This window comes from Pyrgilauda ruficollis, unplaced genomic scaffold (assembly GCF_017590135.1).
Source record: "Pyrgilauda ruficollis isolate IOZ18807 unplaced genomic scaffold, ASM1759013v1 scaffold25, whole genome shotgun sequence".
Taxonomy (NCBI): domain Eukaryota; kingdom Metazoa; phylum Chordata; class Aves; order Passeriformes; family Passeridae; genus Pyrgilauda; species Pyrgilauda ruficollis.
Window position 1 is genome coordinate 13,579,452 of NW_024523822.1, and position 19,489 is coordinate 13,598,940.

General features: G+C 34.4%; 1 protein-coding gene across 3 annotated transcripts in view; it reads right to left on the reverse strand.

Moving 5' to 3' along the window:
- CSMD3 (CUB and Sushi multiple domains 3) overlaps positions 1-19,489 on the reverse strand; it is a 579,207-nt gene that overhangs the window by 99,474 nt on the left and 460,244 nt on the right. For 2 of the 3 annotated variants that reach the window (XM_041470731.1, XM_041470730.1), the window contains 8 exons: positions 14,659-14,772; positions 13,757-13,852; positions 12,683-12,886; positions 9,600-9,724; positions 7,150-7,246; positions 6,107-6,211; positions 1,424-1,542; positions 705-774 (listed from right to left, as the gene is read on the reverse strand). In XM_041470731.1, the coding sequence (XP_041326665.1) occupies positions 705-774; positions 1,424-1,542; positions 6,107-6,211; positions 7,150-7,246; positions 9,600-9,724; positions 12,683-12,886; positions 13,757-13,852; positions 14,659-14,772 (930 nt within the window). The remainder of the gene's footprint in view (positions 1-704; positions 775-1,423; positions 1,543-6,106; positions 6,212-7,149; positions 7,247-9,599; positions 9,725-12,682; positions 12,887-13,756; positions 13,853-14,658; positions 14,773-19,489) is intronic. The other variant, XM_041470732.1, reaches the window with a different exon arrangement.

A 19,489-nucleotide genomic window follows, 5' to 3' on the forward strand; every position in this document is an offset into this window, starting at 1 on the left:
TGCTTTCCATGCATTCAGGATTACAAATCCTGATAACTTTTAGTGTTAGAGAACCCAAACAAAAAGGCATTTCTATGCAATGAAAGAGATTACAACTAGAAAGAGTTTTACATTCCTCACATTTATTCATCATATAAAAAGAGTATATTTAAACACACTTCACAGGTTGCATTTTGGTTTCTGGCAGGTTTTCAGTGCTTTTCCCAATAATATTATGGACATATGTATAATTTAACTTGAAAAATACTGTATCTTCTGAAATTGGGTAGACATGCTTATGTTGAACTCATTAGAGATGAAAATGTAATGTTATTTCTATTTTAGTATCTTCAACAATTGCCACTACTCTTCTGGGGAAATGAATCCTAAATAAATAACTTGTGTTGCAAGGGTCTCTGGAGGTGTCCTTCCCGATAATGAACTGATGATATATCTGACTAGAACACATAGAATCATATCATAGAATAGTTTGGGTTGAAATGGACAATGTGTTGTCCTTTTACTATTTGGACATTTCAGAAAAGATTTACCAATATTTGTGTGCAGCAGCCTTTGAAAATCTCTAATTTAATTTGACCATTTTAACATTTAATTAAATTCTTCCAGTTCTCCTAATTCTTTCCACTACATTTGTCTATTATTTTTGAGTTTTCTCGTTTTCTCATTCTGGCATATTTAAGAAAAATTATGTAAACTAAACATACCTAAACATATTGGAATAGGATAATTCCATCTTCTTACTGGTCCAGGCATACAAGTGATATATGAATGTCCCTAAAATGACACAATATTTGTTAATCCATATAAAAAATATACAGTATACAGCACATTAGTATTTCACCAAAAAGAATGTACAATTTAAAACATTATCAAAATACACAAAACCAAAAATGTATAGCATCTACACTATACACTGTGAATTGCATCATGCCTTCAATACAGCAGAGAAGACTGTGACTGTTACTTCACTACATGATGATGTCTATGCCATTATTGTTTCTTACAGTATTACAGAATCCAGCTGAATCCTATGCTTGTTTCAGTATAAACCAAGGGTCTGGAAACCAGAGGTTTAACTGAAGCAATGTTTTCCTCCTATGCGTAGACAAATACTGTTAATTGTTCATCAAGTGATTTTAACTTAATTTTGCCATAACAGTTCAGCTATAACTATCAAAGATACTATCAGTAATAGATAACAACCTAAAATCACTAATGCAGAGAAAGCACCAAGCCATACACTTCTGATGGAATATTTGGATAGTTTCTAATTCACTATCTGGTAGAAAAGCAAACAGTCCTGTAAACTTATCATGTGTACACAATTCCTGAAGAGTTCAGCATTCATTTTGCACTGACAGACCCAAACATAACCATGTTAAAGAACTGAAAGGCACCATTTGAAATAGGAAACTTGTCTTACCTGCAGAGAATAACCCTGGTCACACTGGAAAGACACCACGTCTCCAACCATGTATCTGTCTCCAATTTTGATCCCATTACTTGGGGTCTGTGGCTCAGGACAAGAGTCCAAACCTATAGCTGAGAGAAATAGAGAAGTTTAGTCATTCTAATGAACATAAAATTGGTTTTTAGATTCACATAGGACTGTGTACAGTGTACATAGGCACATTGTGTTGATAAGCTTTAGGGTGCTCTGGGGAATCAGCAGTTGTCTGTGGACAAGTAGCATATTATTTCACAACAACTGTGTATAAGGAGAAAAAATTTTCTTTCCTGAGTAAAGGAAAAGGATCAGTGTGGCAGCAAACACTTCCCCACCTGCACTCTCAGTTCTAAAATTCCACTATCTCCTGGCACAGGTTTATTCACTTCTACCTCCAGTCTCACTCATAATTACAGCCTTCGTCATTCAGACTGGCAATACCTTCGCTATGCTTTACCAGCATGTGTTCTAGGGGAGGCTGGCCAACACCACACCAACTGCAAAATACTGGAGGAACAGTGCAAAGTAAAAGTGCTCTCCAGCATTCCATCCTCCACAAGTCTGACTCAACTCCTTCATTCGTTATAGAGAAACATTGTGGGATTCAATTATGGCCACCTACTACCTCAGAACACCATCAAAATCTGCATGTTTTAAAACTTACTAAAGTAACTGATCACTTCATGTAAGATTCTCACTAAGTACAATCCCCCACCTTAAAAGAGTGCATTTTTATACAATATGAAATATGAAAGCTAGTGAAAATTTTGAGTTTTCCAATTCTATTTTCTGTTCTCAAACTAGAGAAAAGCAAAGAACCAGTTTTGAAAGTGACTGATGGACCTAGATCTACTTTTTACACTTCAGACATCTAGAGTGTGATCCAGCTAATGTACAGAGTAGAAATGCAAAATAACAAGTGTGCTTGGCTTACACTGATTGCTTATGGGCTGTTTTGAACAGTTAAACTAAAAATTAGCAAGTTTTAGCTTCCAATAACTGAACCTTGAGTTGAAATGTGTAACCTAATTACACCTAATTATAGGTGAATAGTCAGGCCATGCAAAGGCAAACGACTTCATGTAAATGCCTTTCTCATGCTACCTTTGCAGCCCAAAACACATTCACATGTATTCATCCTATTGTCTCTCACTTCAATTAACAAAATAATGTTTGGGAAAAAATACAGTCTGAAGGCCTACAATACCTTTCAAGAAACTGATACAAATTTTGACATCTTCGAACTTGTGTCTTAGGAGTGTCATGATATGTATTCAGGTCATAACTGTACTCCTAAATATATTAATAAACTGCAGTCCATTCATTATTGATTTATTTGTGGTGCATGACTACTTTCTTGAACTATCTTATACTACTCTCACAGTAAAATGTGTTAAATTATTGAACTTTCATAGCCAATGGTAATAAAAAGAGATTTTAACATAGGCATTCATTGAAAACACACTTTCAGTATCTTCTACTTTTCAGATAAGAAGAATTGTGTATAAAGAAAAAGAAGTTATTTGATGCTGTCTTGCCCTTCTCCAGCAGCTCCTGTGATGCTCAATACAAAAACTTACCAATGAAATTTTCAATAATGCAAAACTTCAGTTAGAGAAAATGAGCAATAAATCAACATTTTTATAGTGGTGTAAAAACATGTAAACATGAAAGTGTTTAACAAACCATTTTATGGCGTTTTTTGTTGGAAAAGTTCAGGTGACATAATGTATTTTTAATGCAATATATTTTTGTATTTAAGATGTCCAATGGAATACAGAAAATGAATTTTATGGATAAAATAACAATTTAAGAATTCAACAGAGAAGTAAAAATGGGATACAAAAAATATTATAGATAAGAACACTATTCAGTTTCAGAACACGAACACTTAATTCTTTATGTCAAAGTATCATTTACTTGTGTTAAAATATTTCTTCAACAAATAAAGTTCCTTTTGTTTCCTTTTACTTTTATGTTCACATTTGGATTTTTTAGAAGCTCAAAAGATAATCCCTAGCAGACAGGACAAAAAACAATTCATGAGGGATGAAAAGAGATATTGGAAATGAAACAGAATGAAACCTTCTTAGAGAAGTCTGTTGCTGAAATGAAAAAAAAGTAATCGTTTTAGCAAATGGGGCATTCTCTCCCTTCAGACTTGTGCCTCCTAGAATAGGTGAAATACACTTGGAAGATGCACTACAAATTGGACAAAACCAATCTTTATGGCAAGTTCACTTGAAAAATGCTTAATATAAGTCTTCAACTCTGATGTGATTCTGCATGAGAACCATGCCCTAATATTTCAAAGACCAAGACTTTAATTTAGCTGACTACTCATTATATCCTTGGCCAGCATGTGCTCCAATGAAATGAAATAAATTTATGAAACATTGACATTAAAATTTGGCCATTACTTTCCATTTACTAACTATCTTTATAAACAAAATCACAGCTTTTATAGCAGAAACTGCTCTGAGAGTCAGAGCTGTCTGAGAGTCAGATACGACCAGGACAATTGAAGAGAGCAACTCTACATCTCCATTCTGGAGAAATTTCTTCATAAATACAGCAGTTTTGTGAGTTCTGGAATTGCAAGCAAACATCCTATTTGTTGTAGAAAATGCAAGAGACAAAAAAACAAAATATACACAAGGCACAGTTTCTGTTGTCTTTCTTCCTAGCAATGATGATGAAGTGTTGTCCCTTAGCTTAATCTCCCATACGAAATTCGTGATTCAGCTTAATGCAGAATTTTCCATAGTCTGTTCTTGAAAAACAATTGAACAACAGATGAAAAAAAAATTCATAAAACTTTCACACTCTTTTTTTTAATAGAGACTATGTCTTTCTTGGAGAATAGCAGAGGAATAAGAGTCATGGATTCAAGGAGTGAAACAGCTGGTGCCTAGGACTTGAAATCCACACTAAGCAACTAACTAAAAGGTTTCAGGACAGCTGACCTCAACTGAACAAATTCCATACCATATGACCCTATGCTCAGCATATAAACTAAGGGAAAAACTGGCTGGGGACTGCTGCTTGTGAACTGGCTGGGTATCAGTCAGTGGGTGCATTGTGCGTCATCTGTTTTGTATATTTTATTTCATTATTATTATTTGTTTTATTTGCATATTATTATTATTTCCCCTTCCTTTTCTGTTCTATTAAACTGCTTTTATCCCAACCCACAAATCTGACTTTTTTCTAAATCTGTTCCCCATCCTACTGGGGAGCAGGGGGAGGGAAGTGAATGGTGCTTAGTTGCTGTCTGGATTAAATTACAAGAGACTGAATGATGTTTTAATCACATATCTTTATCACTTACACAAGAAAAGTATATTAATCATTTATCTTGCAAAGCAGCATATTTCACTGAGCCACTGGTTAATTGGATATCTACTGAGAGACATCGGTATTATTTCCTGAATCATAAATTTTCAACATATACTTTGGGTTTATACACTCACACAGAAAACATTCTTTTTGTTCAGATTCACACATACATCCCTGTATAAATCCATACACATATATTTGGTTATTGTTCTTGACATGGATCAATGCTTGCAATAGTGTACTGGTAATATTTTCTTTTTTTAAAAGTGGAAGTTGTACATGGGCAGTATATTACACATATTATTTGGATATGTGGGAATACAAAGGTGCATTTTAACTTTCACTGGATTCAGTCTAATTTTATTTCATTTTCATAACTTCCTGATGTTTTTTCTCATCTGAAGTTGTAAGCAGCTGAGAGACTATACATTTCAAGGAAATGGCAGGATAATTCTACCTATAATTAATGTTTAGTTATAGACAAGCGATCAGGCAGTAATTTTGCAAGGCTGTGTTCTCCAACTGGCTAATCAGACAACCAGAGCATGGGATTTACATATGGTAAAACTGACAAGAAATAACTGCGACACAATTATGCAGATCAGACACCAGAACCAATATAAGCAGAGGGAACCACACAGCTGGTGATTGCCAGAATTCCTGACAGTCATCTGAGACAAAGCCATTCAGACAGAAAGCATGTTTATAACTGCAGCCTTTTCCACTGGTGGTGTACTCAGCAATAATAAAAAACATTTGAAAAAATTCAGTGCTCTCACCAACTTGCAGGCATTTCTCAGTTAAGACGCACAACTGCTATTTTCAGATTATTCCCTCTTTCCTCTTTGCCAAGGGTGACTAGTATTTGTATCCTGCACACACATACTGTATAGTACATATGTTATTGTATTGAGCATAATTTGTAGATTTTGGCAAGGAGTGCTGGGGTATGGAACTGCAGGGGTGGCATCCATGGGAATAGACCAGGTCTGCACTGGACACAATGGATTAGGATGACTGCATGAGCATATCTGCATTTATTTCTGTCTGCTGTAGGTTCAGAAAGTTTTTCAGAGAGCAAAAGTAATTTAAGGATGAAAGCAAGACAAACTAAATTGTCCTTATAGTACACTCCTTATAGTACAGCTTTCAGGCCTGAATTTGCTTACTTAGATTTAAATGAGGATTTTACTAATGACTTTGAAGTTACAATATGTAGCTCATTATGTGTGATAGGACTAAATATTCCTCTACAGTTTAGGTAGAACTGATGTCTGGAACCAGCAAGTGCTCTTTATTAGTTGAACATTTCTGAATTACCTGTATACTCAAGGTGAAATCCAGCAGCTGAAACACTGATATCAGACTGAAAATTGAGGTACAGATTATTTGATGTGCTGTTTAGAAGTGGAGGTATGGTTGTTCCTGAAAAGAGAATTCAAAATATTATTGAAACACACAGGAAGTGACATAAATGCAGACATAAGGGTGTGATGTCTGTGTGTGTGTATAAACAGAGTTAAGGAGAGACAAAGAGAAAGAGGGAGGAGAGGAGAGGGTGGGAGCAGGAGATAGGTAACATAAACAATTCCATAATATTCTGTCATCATGGATGCTATCAAATACCTGTCCCTATGAAAGTTTTATTACATTTTCAGTGCACCACAATATCAGAGACATGAACAACAGAAAAGGAAAGGCTAACATAAATTTATATTACTTGCTTTTACCCAGAAAAGAAGAAATATTCACGAGGGTCTTTTTCAAAGCAGGAGCAGATCCTGTGACCAGAACAATTCTAAACATAACAGTTGTATATATCAAGCAGCTCTGAAAATGTGTTGCTGGACTGTTCTTAGAAATGTGATAGACTATTTATTTGTGTTTCAGCACAAGTCAAGACATTATGATTGCTTCTGATCTCTTAGCATACACATGTATTTGGTATAATGAAAGAAAACAAAAGAAAACAAGAAAAAGTAAGGCAAAAAGAAGTGCCTTCTTTGTCTAAAATAAGGATAAAGAATGCATCCTTTTTTCATGTACAATATCAAGAGATACCTATTTTTGAGGTCTGTACTTCTAGACCCTGCTACAAGTGTGAGAAAAGAATTGGATTAAGAGAGGTCTAGTTTGGAAGCCTCTGAGTGTTATTTCATTTCTAACATTTTAAAATATACAGGTTTATGAAAGTCTGCTAAGTGATGACTGATTAAAACAGAACTGATACTACCTGTTGCTAATTACAGGAGAAACAAACACACATACCATGCAAAAGCATGCTTACACACACAGAAAGAGCTGTGTGTTTACTGTAAAGAGTTGAATTTGTGAATCATTTATTGTAAAATCTTCTCAGTCACCTGAATAACTTCCAAGCCTTGGAGCATTGTTGTCAGCACCATCATAAAAGTCTAAGGAATCCCAGTTGTGTTCTGTGGCAAAACTCACCACTTGCACCTATGAAGAAAAATGTGAGGCAAAGAACATAAACTTCTTCCCCTCTTTACTCAAGCTCAAAGATGACTCTAAATTGTAGCCTCTGTTGCTCTCAGCCATGAAAAGTTGTCTTGCTCCCCTTGTCAAAGAGCATGGAAAATCATCATTAAGTGAATAAAATGGCAGCTCCTTTTTATTTGATTGCCAATTCAAACAATAAATCCTGTAACCCTTAGTGACAACCACATATTACCTCTGTCAAGAGTCACACAGCCATGAAAATCAGATGGGTATAGAATATGATTCTCTTGTTTGGAGGACATTGAGGAGAAGATGAAACATGGTATTTTCAATACATGCAGGATTTTTCTCTCTTTTTTCTCCAGAATTAAACTAGTCCCACAAGGATGTATAATGCTTCATCTATTTTGCCATTTTAAATTCTGCCTCCAGGTAAGAGAAAACTGCTGTGTTTGATTACCTTCATCACCAACTCATCTCCTGAGGAGGAGCAGTGACTAGCATGCTACAAACAAAGGGCAGAATAGTCACTTCCTTTCTTCCATAGGTGAAAACATTCTCCCACTCATATGGAGATGTGTTCCCACGAACTCTCTTCCCTTAGCCACCAGCACCCACCATCCAACTCTCGCATTTTTTAGAGATGCAAAGTGGTAAGGAGATAAACTGCAAGAGGGAGGCTATACCTGTTCTCATATAGTGAAATCACACCTTACAAAGTAGAGAAAGTCAGATTCTTGTTTCTGATTAGTAGGGGATAGATTATAGTGTTAGCTTTTTGTTTAACTGTTTACTGAAAAGCTTTAAAAAAGACAGAGGTATGATGAAACCCCAACCACGGTCAAAAAGGGATGCCTTAGTCATTAAGTTAGAGAATAATGCTTCTTTTGCCTCAATTTTTTTTTTTCCCCAGAGTGGAATAGTTTCAGCAGAAGAAATAAACACCAGTTCCAGTAAAACCAAGCATTGAAGTAATTTTTCTATGTGAAATATATGGACTTGGACCTTGTTCTCCATAAAATAAATGTTCAGTTTGGCTACCTATTTGTTGGATGGGGACCTCAAATACTGTACTTATTTTTGTAGGAATTGGTCAAACACTATAGTCAACAGATTTCTTTTTCTTACGTGAAGCATGAAGAGGCCCCCACAGTTAGCATGCTTCAGATACTTGGAGACAGTAAATATATCTTTTTGTTTATTACAACTCTGGGACAAAACAGTATCACGAAGATTAAACACATAAATTGAAATCAAAGTTAGTAATTTAATCACCTTATTGATGATTCTGAAAAATGCAACCTGTGATAAGAGATAAGCACTTTCAAAAAGCAACAGTGATGACTTAAGTCAGGAGGACAGTTACTGCCTAATTTAAATCGTCTGAACTATCTTCCTAGTATAAGAAATGCACAGAACAAAGTACCCTAACTGTCAGCTGTCCTAGTCAACTTTTTAAATCAAGTAGTGTTCCTCAAAATCAATCTCAAAGCTGATTTAGGCAATTAAATATTACTGAAAGCTCTGTAATGAAATTTATTAAAAAGCTTTAAAGCACTGCCAAGATTTTTTCTGATTTTCTTTATTAAGTCTTTACCTACATAAACTGAGCTCTTTATTCATTTTCTACAGCAGTTATATTTTTAACTAGGATAGACCTAGGAAATTTGATATCATGATTTCTTGATGCACATTTTGCTAGGAATTTGTTCAGATGATGCTTAGAAGTTCTAATTTATTGAATTCAACTGCCTGTGCAATAACCAGATTTCTGTCAGTTTCTTTAGTGAACTCTAGAGACATGCATGACTAAGCTCAAGGATACTTTCCTACTGTGTGTTCTATGAGGTTCTTAATCTATGTAAGTAAGCAATAACTCTGAAACTATTTAAAAGAATAAATTCCCATCTCATGTTGAAACATAATGAAGCATCTTTACATCACTGTGAACTTCCATAAATATAGAGTAAATAGCAGAAAACATATATAACTTGTCCTTGAAAGCAACTCACTTAATTTCTCTGTGTTAAAGGAGATACATAAATTTGTGGAGAGCAAAAAAGAATTCCTAGGAAGGTTCTTTATTTCCCTTGGGTTATAAGGAGTCACTGATCTATCAAAATACGTTTGGAAGTTATGATGATATTCTTCCAAGTAAAAGTCCATCTTTTAAGATTATTTTAAATCTTATAACTTTCAATCACTGCATAATTAAAAATATGTGCAATAAAGTCAATTTTCAGAATCATTAATGAGATAGAAAAATTGTACAGATAAATGATCTTTTCATCTTTTGCATCAGGAAAAGCAGTTCTAAATATGATGATAGCAAGCAAATAGCAAGTAAACTTACTTGAATCCCAGCTCCCTCTGGTACTGTGATCTTCCACACACAATTCAGATTGTTGTCATAAGGCTCAGGATAACCAGGAGATAAAATGGTCCCTTTGCGCTTTGTTAAAATACCACCACAGGGCACTGAAAGGAAATGCATAAGGGAAGAAAAGAAGTATGAAGCTTCAGAAGTGAAAAGACTTATTATAAAAGCTTATACTATGGGTGAAAGCATTTTAAATTGATGCTACATTAAAAAATACATATATGCCTCAGGAAAATAAATTTTTATATCTCAAAACTCTTCTTTTAAATGACCAAAAAAGGAGTAGAAGAAAATTAGAATTATGTCAGTTTCCTACATGACAGAATAATGCTAATATTCCCCTTGTTTATTCGACCTTTACAGAGTGAAATCAATTCTATTGTCTCCTGGTAATCTTACAAAAATAAAGCATTTTTTTATGGCTTAGCTGAAGTATGAAAAGGTATGTATTGTATTACTATAAAAGTTAAAAAGCATCACAAATAAAAGTAACATTCTTCTTTCTTTCTTTCTAATATTCTTTCATTCATTCGTTCTAATATTGCTTCTCTAAATAATTAATAACACCAGTCTCAACTCCGTGACTCTTCTGTGCTTGTGTGAGTTATTCCATCACAGTCTCTGCATCTATTGTATCAGTAAAGAATTTACAAGATCCTTCCAAGACTACATTCATCATATCTGTTCACAGATTAATAAAAGTGTTATGCATGAAACAGGACAGACACATTAAGTAGCGTCAAGTTTCTCTTTCAATGTTCAACTTGAATGCATCTTGTCTATATTATGAGAGGCGCTAAGAGACAAATAATATTCCATCTTAATCTGCATACGAATATTCTGTTGGTATTTTTGAAGTTGAAGGAAAAGATTGATGACATGGTTTATCAAGTCCATTAAAAGCTAATGTATCACTTCTATGCAACATCACTAAATTCTGAAGGGACTTCAGGAGCTGCAAATATGAGGATTTAGAAAATAGATAGAATGCAACTTATCTTAATAATAAATATTGTAGCTACATATTGCTTGGCATAAATTAATAGAACCTGTTTGGAACTACATGGATAAATTAAAAGCTAGTTCCACTTGAAGTGTTTAAGCAATTACTCATAAAAGGATGACCAGACAGAATGGTCGATGCCAGGCTGCACCTTGAATGTTACGTTAATTTTTGGGCCCCGCACTACAAGAAAGACATTGGGGTGCTGCAGTAAGTCCAGAGAGGGGCAACAAAGCTGGCAAAGGCTCTAGACAGTACATCATCAGGGTGGCTGAGGGAGCTGGGGCTGTTCAGCCTGGAGTAAAGAAGGCTTAGGGAGATCTTATCATTCTACAATCTGAAAGGAGGTTGTAGCCAGGTGGGGCTTGGGCTCTCCTCCCATGCAAGTAAGGCAGGAGGACATTGCCTCAGGCTGTGCCAGGGGAGGTTCAGATTGGACATGAGGTGCAGTTCTTCACACGAGGGGTGGTTAAGCATTAAAATGTGCTGCCCAGGGAAGTGGTGGAGTCACCACCCCTTCAAGAGTCCAAGAAAAGAGTGGATGTGGCACTTTGTGCTGTGCTGTAGGTGACACGGTGAGGTTTGATCAAAGGTTGAAGTCGATGATCTTGGATGTCTTTTCTGACCTTAATGATTCTATGATTCAATGATTATATGTCTACTATCTGAATATGTCATATTAAAACATTTACTACAATTAAGGCAATTTAATATGGTCACGTCTACCACTTTAATTATTAAACTGATTTAGTTTAATGCAATTTTCATCTCATAGGTATTTTATCACCTTTATTGACACAGAAATTTATTTTCACACAGAAGGTGGCCTGTAACCCTTCCTCAATTTAGCTTGTCTAGAGACAGATAGCTTTCTCTTCATAGACTAAATCATGTACTAAAATAGCAATAATATATTGTGATCAATGTCCAAAAGAATGACTTCTATACTTTGTCAAGTTGTTATAGCTGAAAAAAACAAAGGGAATATAATTCAAGGGGAAAATAAGCACAATTCTACTGACTAAACTGTAATCCACGAAACTAAATGAAATACAGCTATATACTTCACCTTCTTACTGATATAGAAAATGCGATTCTATGGCTATGCCTGAAACAGTCTAAATCAACATTATTTGTTTAAAACTTGATTAATCATATATTATCAATAGTACCCCATTGATACTTAGCTTTGATCTCTATCAGGATTTTGGTATTTTGGAGATTATCTTATAATTTACTAAAAACCTACTAGACACCATCAGCTGGTTAGCATGGCAGATGAAACATCAGCCTAATGAAAATACATTATTTGTTTTCTTTTCATCTACTCACCTAAACCTCTGTTTATGTATTCTGTTACAGTCAATATCATAATGCCATTTTTGCAATGGCTTATGATGTTTTTTATAAAAAAAAATTCTGTTCTCTATCAGGAAAAGTAAAGTGGGGAATTTCATTACATTTACTAGATTTCCAGTTGGTCCAAGCCAGTTTATAAATATCAATGGATGCACCTCATTTTAAGAATTTAATTTTGAGAATTTAATCTCAAAGTGACTAGAACCAGAAAAAGTATGTTTTCTGATCTGAAAAGCTACTGGCATTTTCCTGACAAGTAACAAAATGTTAATGCAACTGTTTCTAAATCTTTAATACAGTAGTGTTCTTCCTAATAGCTTGCAATATCTTGTTAAAGATCTGCAGTGTAAAAGCATCTTAGTCTCGCAAGACGTCAGGGCGCAAACTAATATTTCTGATTCTTGATTAAAGAAGAGGGATATCCAGGAACTTCCAGGGATGTTAATGTAATAGAAGCTATCACATAAATTATGGCAGCAGAGCATGTTCATTAAACTTGTGAAAGTTCACAGCAAGTTAGAATAGAAATAGAATAGAAAGGAGAATAAAACTTAACCTTGAATAAAAAAGAAAGTAAATTAAAGTAAGCAAGAATAAAACACTATACCAATGAAAAAGAATAAACATATTCAACAGGAGAATAGTCTACACTTTAAGTACTAATTATTTATATTAAAAAGCCTTAGGAACTCACCAATACATGTTGGGAGTGAATCATTCCATTGTGCCAATGCATTTGGTACTGTATCACATCTAATTGCTGTTGACCCATGGAGGATATAGCCTGGATTGCACTCAAAAAGAACGAGGGAACCAACTGCAAATTCATTTCCAATCCTTTTTCCAAATCTTGGTTCAGGCACAGAGCTACACTGTGTTGCACTTGTTCTTGGAACAGCTGTGAACATACAAACAATTGTGGATTCTTAATTTTCGATTTGGTGAGGAAATACTGATATTTAATCACAAATATTTAAAATGTCTGGAAGAAACTTTCAGCTATTTCCCAGCTGAGAACATTGCCATAATCCCCAAATGAATCTTCACAATAAAGATTGCCCACTTTAGATGTCTGAGTTACTATTTAGGAGAGCATAGCACTGATATCCTTGCCAAGATTGGAAGTAATGCATAAAATCCACATGGAAACCTTTCTAAAATGACACTTATAAAAAATACTACCATGAAATACTCAACTAATACAGGGTTTCAAAATAAAATTTTGTGTCAGATATTTACATTTATTCATGCGGATTTCTAAATGTGTGTTCTGACTGTCAGATGAGGATTTATATGTAATGAAAGAGTGAATTGCAGTTGCAAGTGTTGGTATATAAAATTTCCCATTTGACTCATAAAAAGGCCAATAATGTAAACCAAGAAAAATACCTTCATAATAGTAAGAGCATTTTAAACCCACAGGTAATAACATTTACAGCTATTCATATTTAAATTGGGAGATAAACCAGTTAGAGCACCCAGATGGATCAAACATTTGTCAGTCAGATTGGCAAAAAGAAACAGCAGTTCTGTATAACTGTCTTCTTAAATTTGGAACCACTCTTATGTTTCTTAAGTATTTGATCTCAGCTTTAAAATACATATAAAAGAATAGTTTCAAACATTTTTCAAAACATGTAGAAATAGTGACAATCTTCTATTGTTAAAAGGCTATTAGTTTCCTCTTCATTCTCAGTCTGTTTCTCTCTGATGATTTACAAACTATGAGGAACAGAAAAAATGTGCACATTTCTCTAGCTTGTCTCACCTTGATAAACAAAATGAAATCCTTTAGCTGTTACTGGTCCAACTGAGGTAAATCTGACTGTGATCTGGTTCCCCGAGCTCAATGGAAGGGATTCGCCTACTCAAACAATGAAAAGACAAAGTTATCATAGCTACTTTTTACTAAAGAAAACACTTGTCAACATCTTTGCAGCTAGAAATAATACTCTCCAAACCCTGTTCTGCTTCAGTAAACTTTGCAAGATGTATGCACTTTTAATATTTTATGTTAACAGTATGATGTCATTCCAGGAAAGGGGAGTTAAAACTCATCTTAGTTACTAAGAATATTTGTTGTTTTTTTCCTTTACCAAAACCAACCAAACAACCCCCCTCAAAACCAACAAACCAACGACAACAAAAACAACAACAAATCCCCACACCACAACACCCCACCCTCCAAAAAAAAAAATAACACAGAAAACCTAAACCAAAATGGAAAAAACAAAGAAACAAACAAAAAGTCCCAAGCCCCCTACCTCTTTAAATAGACTCAACATGTAAACATGTAATTAATCTATTTAATTTTACTTTGATAAACTTTTTGCATACAAATATGCCTTGCTTTCCCTTTAAAATATGTACTACCTATTTCAAATTACTCATTGAATAAAGCCATAAAGGCACAGAGTAAGAAGTCACCCACAATATTAGCTAAATATCAAAAGAAAAAAAAAAGGCAAAAAAAAGTGATTTTACTTCATTTAATTCATCAATGCAAAGACCTTGAAGTGTTTAGTTCAAAATGTGGATTTCTTATATTTGCCTGAGATGAATTTAAGCAAATATGACAATCCTTTTCCTCTCTTTTTTTTTTACTACATTTTCTTTCTAGATTCATTAAAAAAAAAAGTAAATAACAATGAGAGTTCTATTAAATGATACCTGAATGAGATCCTGAGAGAGAGGATAACAGAGATGACTGTAGAGCTGGGCCATCGTATACTTCAACAACATCATGGAGTGATGTCTGGAAAAACACAAACTGGCCAAAAACAACTGACCAAATAGAAAGGAAAAGAAGGAAGAGGCACCAGTAGCCAAGACAAAAAACAAAACCAAAGCCAAACACATGGAATAGAATAGGAAAGGGGGGTGGGGGGGCAGGGTGGGGGGGAAGAGAGAGAACAAAATGTTTATTAATGCATGGTTTTAAAAATAACTACATCACCTGTCCTGGTGCTGAATGTAGGTTATTTTTCACACCATTACAGCAGTAAAAGGATGAAAATACATCTAAAACAGACAATGAAGGTACAGAAGGCATACACACACATTAAAAGATTCTAGTAATTATGGAACAAAACAATTTTTCTGATGTTGAATTATTTTCTACTTTCAAATTCTGTGCCCTCCACCACACATCTAAGTTCTCAGTGCAATTTTCTCCTTTATAATTCCAGGCATAGTATTATAGACTGTGCTTTATTAATTAATATTGTTGATAACTCTCTAACGTTTACTTACCTTGGAATGTCTCCCTTTTTTCAAGAATAGTAACATTCCGTATATCTTTGCTTTTGTGAAATAAATGAACAACTGATTGAAGGCAACAAACACTTTTCAGAATACATCTATTGAATCACAAATATCTTTATTTTTAAGTCATTCTAGTAGAGAAACTCAATGCAAGGCTTCTTTATGCACTTAAGTTCAAAGGTTTGCACAGCCCATTTGAATTACAGGTGTTTTCCCTTTCAATACAAGTAATCAATAAAAAAAAAGAAAAAAAAAGAAATTTTAGGGTTAGTTCTGACCCTAGTACCTAGAAAACATTTATTTCCAACACTACAAGCAGTGGAGGGGAAAATTACTTAGGAACTATACATGTACAAAGGTGGAAGCAGTCAGATATATTTAGGTACTGGAACGCCTAAAAAGAAAAACTGAAGCAGTTCTTGTTCATTATCCAGGTTTAGACATTTTGGAATAAATATTCCAATGTGTTCCTCCTAGGTTCTATTTGTCTGCCAAAAGTTCTACAGTATCTTCATTTGGTGGTTTTACTTATAGAAAATGAAGCTCTCACCTCCAATTCTTTCAATTAATTATACACCCTTAAAGCTTTAAAAATTGTGTATTAAAACTGCATTTTCTTTAAATTGTTGACTTTTTTTTTACTGATTTTTTTTTAAAAAAAGGCAGTTCCATGTTCCTTACTCATGATCTTATCATATATTTGTTTCAGTTTTTAAAAGCCTCTTTTTGAAGGAAAACACTGGATGTTCCATTTATAAAAATTTGAAACAACAGTTTTTTCTGAGACACTTCCAAAGATTCTTGTCCATATTTTAATAGGAATTATAAGAGAGAAGCTGAATTATCTTCATAGTTTCTCCTTCAATTTCCAGAAAATCAATCATTGATGTTTTTAATAGTTCTGCTTATTTTCAAAATAATATTTGTCTGGATTCAAGTGTTCTCTTGGTGTTGCTAAAGACAATAAACAAGCTTTTAATCCAGTTAATTTTTTCTGTCACATTTTGGCTTTTATAAAATCTTTTTTCATACTCAATGAATTTAATTTTGCCATTGAGACAAGAAAAGTTCCTTGTGACCTCCACTGCTATTTCTCATTTTGAATTAAATTTCAAACTTTCTATAGAAAAATCAGGCAAGAGCTGAGGCTCCTGTAAAAAGCACACATAGCTGTTATCATGAGCTGTATCCTGTGAAAACTGTAAAAAATGAAATTGTTAAGCTATATTTGTATTTTAATGGGTAATAAAATAAAGAAATAAAATATTTACCCACAATTTTACCATATAGAGTAAACCATTTGGAGTCAAATTTCAAGGTATTTTTGTATGTTTCGCTAGTATTTCAATATTGGTTTTGCCTCTAGCTTTGTCCTGTGAGCCCTTTGACCTAAAAGTACAACAGTGAAGAAAGTGAACTAATACATGACCTAAAATCAGCCACTTTGGAAAGAGAAAGGTCCACAAATAATTTTTAGTAACTGTTTTTTTTTCATTATCATTTGCGCATTTCTTAATAAAATACAGAAAAAAATATAAGGACATAACCAAAAGTTTTCATTGACTTGAGATAAAATATATTTAAAAGAGATTTGAGGTGGCTGAGACATCAAAAGAAGGGACAAAGAGGAATTACTGCCAGAATAGGGTTAACATGGAACAGCAGAAAGCTCAAGTAAGGGGTTTTGAGCCCTTTATGAGCAATTTACATGAGTCAAGCTGCTTTCTCAAATTAAGCAGGAATATGCTGCAGCCACTAGGGAAGAAATAATCCAGATCCTGTTCCTTACTTTTTGTGTGCCAGGATACTTCATTTTTATAATTAAACTGCAAAATGTTGAAATGTATAGTGACTAGTTGACATAATGTCATGAGAAAGGAAATTCAGATGATTAGAAAAAGAATAGTTCATTATTCCTATGTTTTCTGGTGCTAATTATTGTGTACTTCATTTGGTATGTGTTCATTCTTTTATTTTCTGGTGTTTAAAAATAATTTTCTTAAAATTAAATAATAACCAACATATTTGTAGCCAGTACAAACCACCTTTTAAATTAGCAAATGTCAATAAAATATTATGTAAGTATCCAGTATAGTCTGCCCTTGGGAAACAAACAATTGAAAACTATTATCCAGTTCAAATAAAGATCAAATCACTTAAGCTGAAGAATTTGGGTATGATTTTTTTTTTTCTAATGATGGATGGATAAGCATTCTCTGAATAATGACTTAATCATCTGCTATCCCCTGTCAGCTGAAAGTCATCTGTCAATGATGTCCTATAGACTTTTGATGTCTAAAGCTGAGTAAATTATTTCTGAATTTATGCTCATCTTGGCCTTCAATGTTTTGCAGCAATACTATTTAAAAATAAAATACATTTTCCCCTGTGTTTTGTGGTTTAATATTTTACTTACACATTTAGTTGTCTTTTACTTTACAAGATAAACAATGCAAGGTTGTTCAAAAACACTTTCTCTTGAAATTTTGATAGTTACTGATTTATGCATTTCTTCAAAAAATAAACGAAATATATTTTTAAGGGGTTTTCCATCTGTGTGATTTTTTTAAAATTTGAAAATTCCAGGTAAACTGTAATGTTAATACTGGCAATAATTTAGGACAGTGAGAGAATCCATTAATTCTAATTATTCACATAAGAAGCTTCCTTTTAAACAGGCAAGATATACATAAGCAGACTTTCTATACCTCTAAATATATAGATGTTTCTATGGCCTTCATCACTGTAACATCTGGACACTTTCAATGAGTTTGGAAAACATCTAACAACAGATTGAATTGGCCAAAAATAGTTTGCTAGCTAAAAATTTCATCAAAGAAATTTTAGTTTCATTTTTAGAGTAAGAAATAAATATGTATAGAATTTACATCTGCTTGCTTAAAAAAACTACTGGTATAATTTAAGTAGTGTTAGATTATGAACAGTATCCTCAGTATAATTCCTATCACAAAATTGGAATAACTGAGACTAGAAGCCTTCGCCAATTATCTAGTACAGTTCTTTTGCAGACAGGATGGCCAGATCGCTCTGGTCCATGTATAATCAGGTTTAGAATTTCTATGGGGCTGGAGAACACAAAACCTCTTTGAGCAACCTGACCCAGCATCCTGCCTCCCTTGCAGTTTTTATCCCTTACCTGGCCTTGCATTTTTTTCCCTTGGCTGAACAGTGACAACTCTACTTTTAATCATCTTGGTCATCTCCAATATTTGCAGAAGGTGACCAGGACTATTTGTTCTGTCACCTTCCCAGGCAGAGGTGAGACCAACTGGCTTATAGTTCCCCCAACCCTTCTCCTTGCTTTTCTTAAAGATAGGAATGTTGTTGTCTTTTTCCAGCCCTTGGGAACCTCCCTCAGCTGTCACAACCTTCCAAGGGTAACTGACCTCCCATGCACTCCATCACGTCCCATGGGTTTGCCTAGTTTGTCTAAGTGCTCTGTCACCTAGTCCTCCTCTAAGTCACCCTTACTCTAGACTTTTTTGCTGGTCTCAGGGTTCTGGGATTGTTCAAGACTGGTAAAGACTGTAGTTAACAAGAAATTTATTAATTCATGTTTCTCTGAATTTATTTTTCTTCAGAAACTTCACCCCAGATTCAATTCTACACTGATTTTGACTTTCCTAACCTCATCTTTTCAGTGTATTTCAAGTGTTTGTAGTCCTCCTCAAACATCTGACCTTACTTCAATCTCTTGAATTTTTCTTTTATGTTCAAGTTTTATCAGTAGCTCGTTGTTCATTTGTGCAGGGTCCTTGCTACCTTTGTTTGATAGTCTGATTATTAGCATGGACCATTACTTTCTTGAAGTAGTGATCCCTGAAAATTAAATGTACTTTCTGGACTTCTCATCTCTCCAGGGCCATGTACAATCAGAGTCTTCCAAAAGAGACTCCTGAATTGCTCACATACCTGACTGTATTGGGTCTGACTGAGATAGAGTTCATTTTTCTTTAGCAGCGTTGTGCTTTGCACTGGTAGCTGCAAAGGTGTTGATAACACACCAGTGTTAACAAGGGCAGGGAGTGGCAAGATCTGGGGGAGGGGACAGAACCAGGACAGCTGATCCAAATTAACCAAAGAGATATTACATACCATATGATCGCAGCACACATATAAAAGCTAAGGCAGAGAGGAGGAATGAGGGGTACTTTTTATCCTCCAGTATTTGCCTTCTGGAGCAATTGCTATGTGTGCTGAGGTCCTGCTTCCTGGG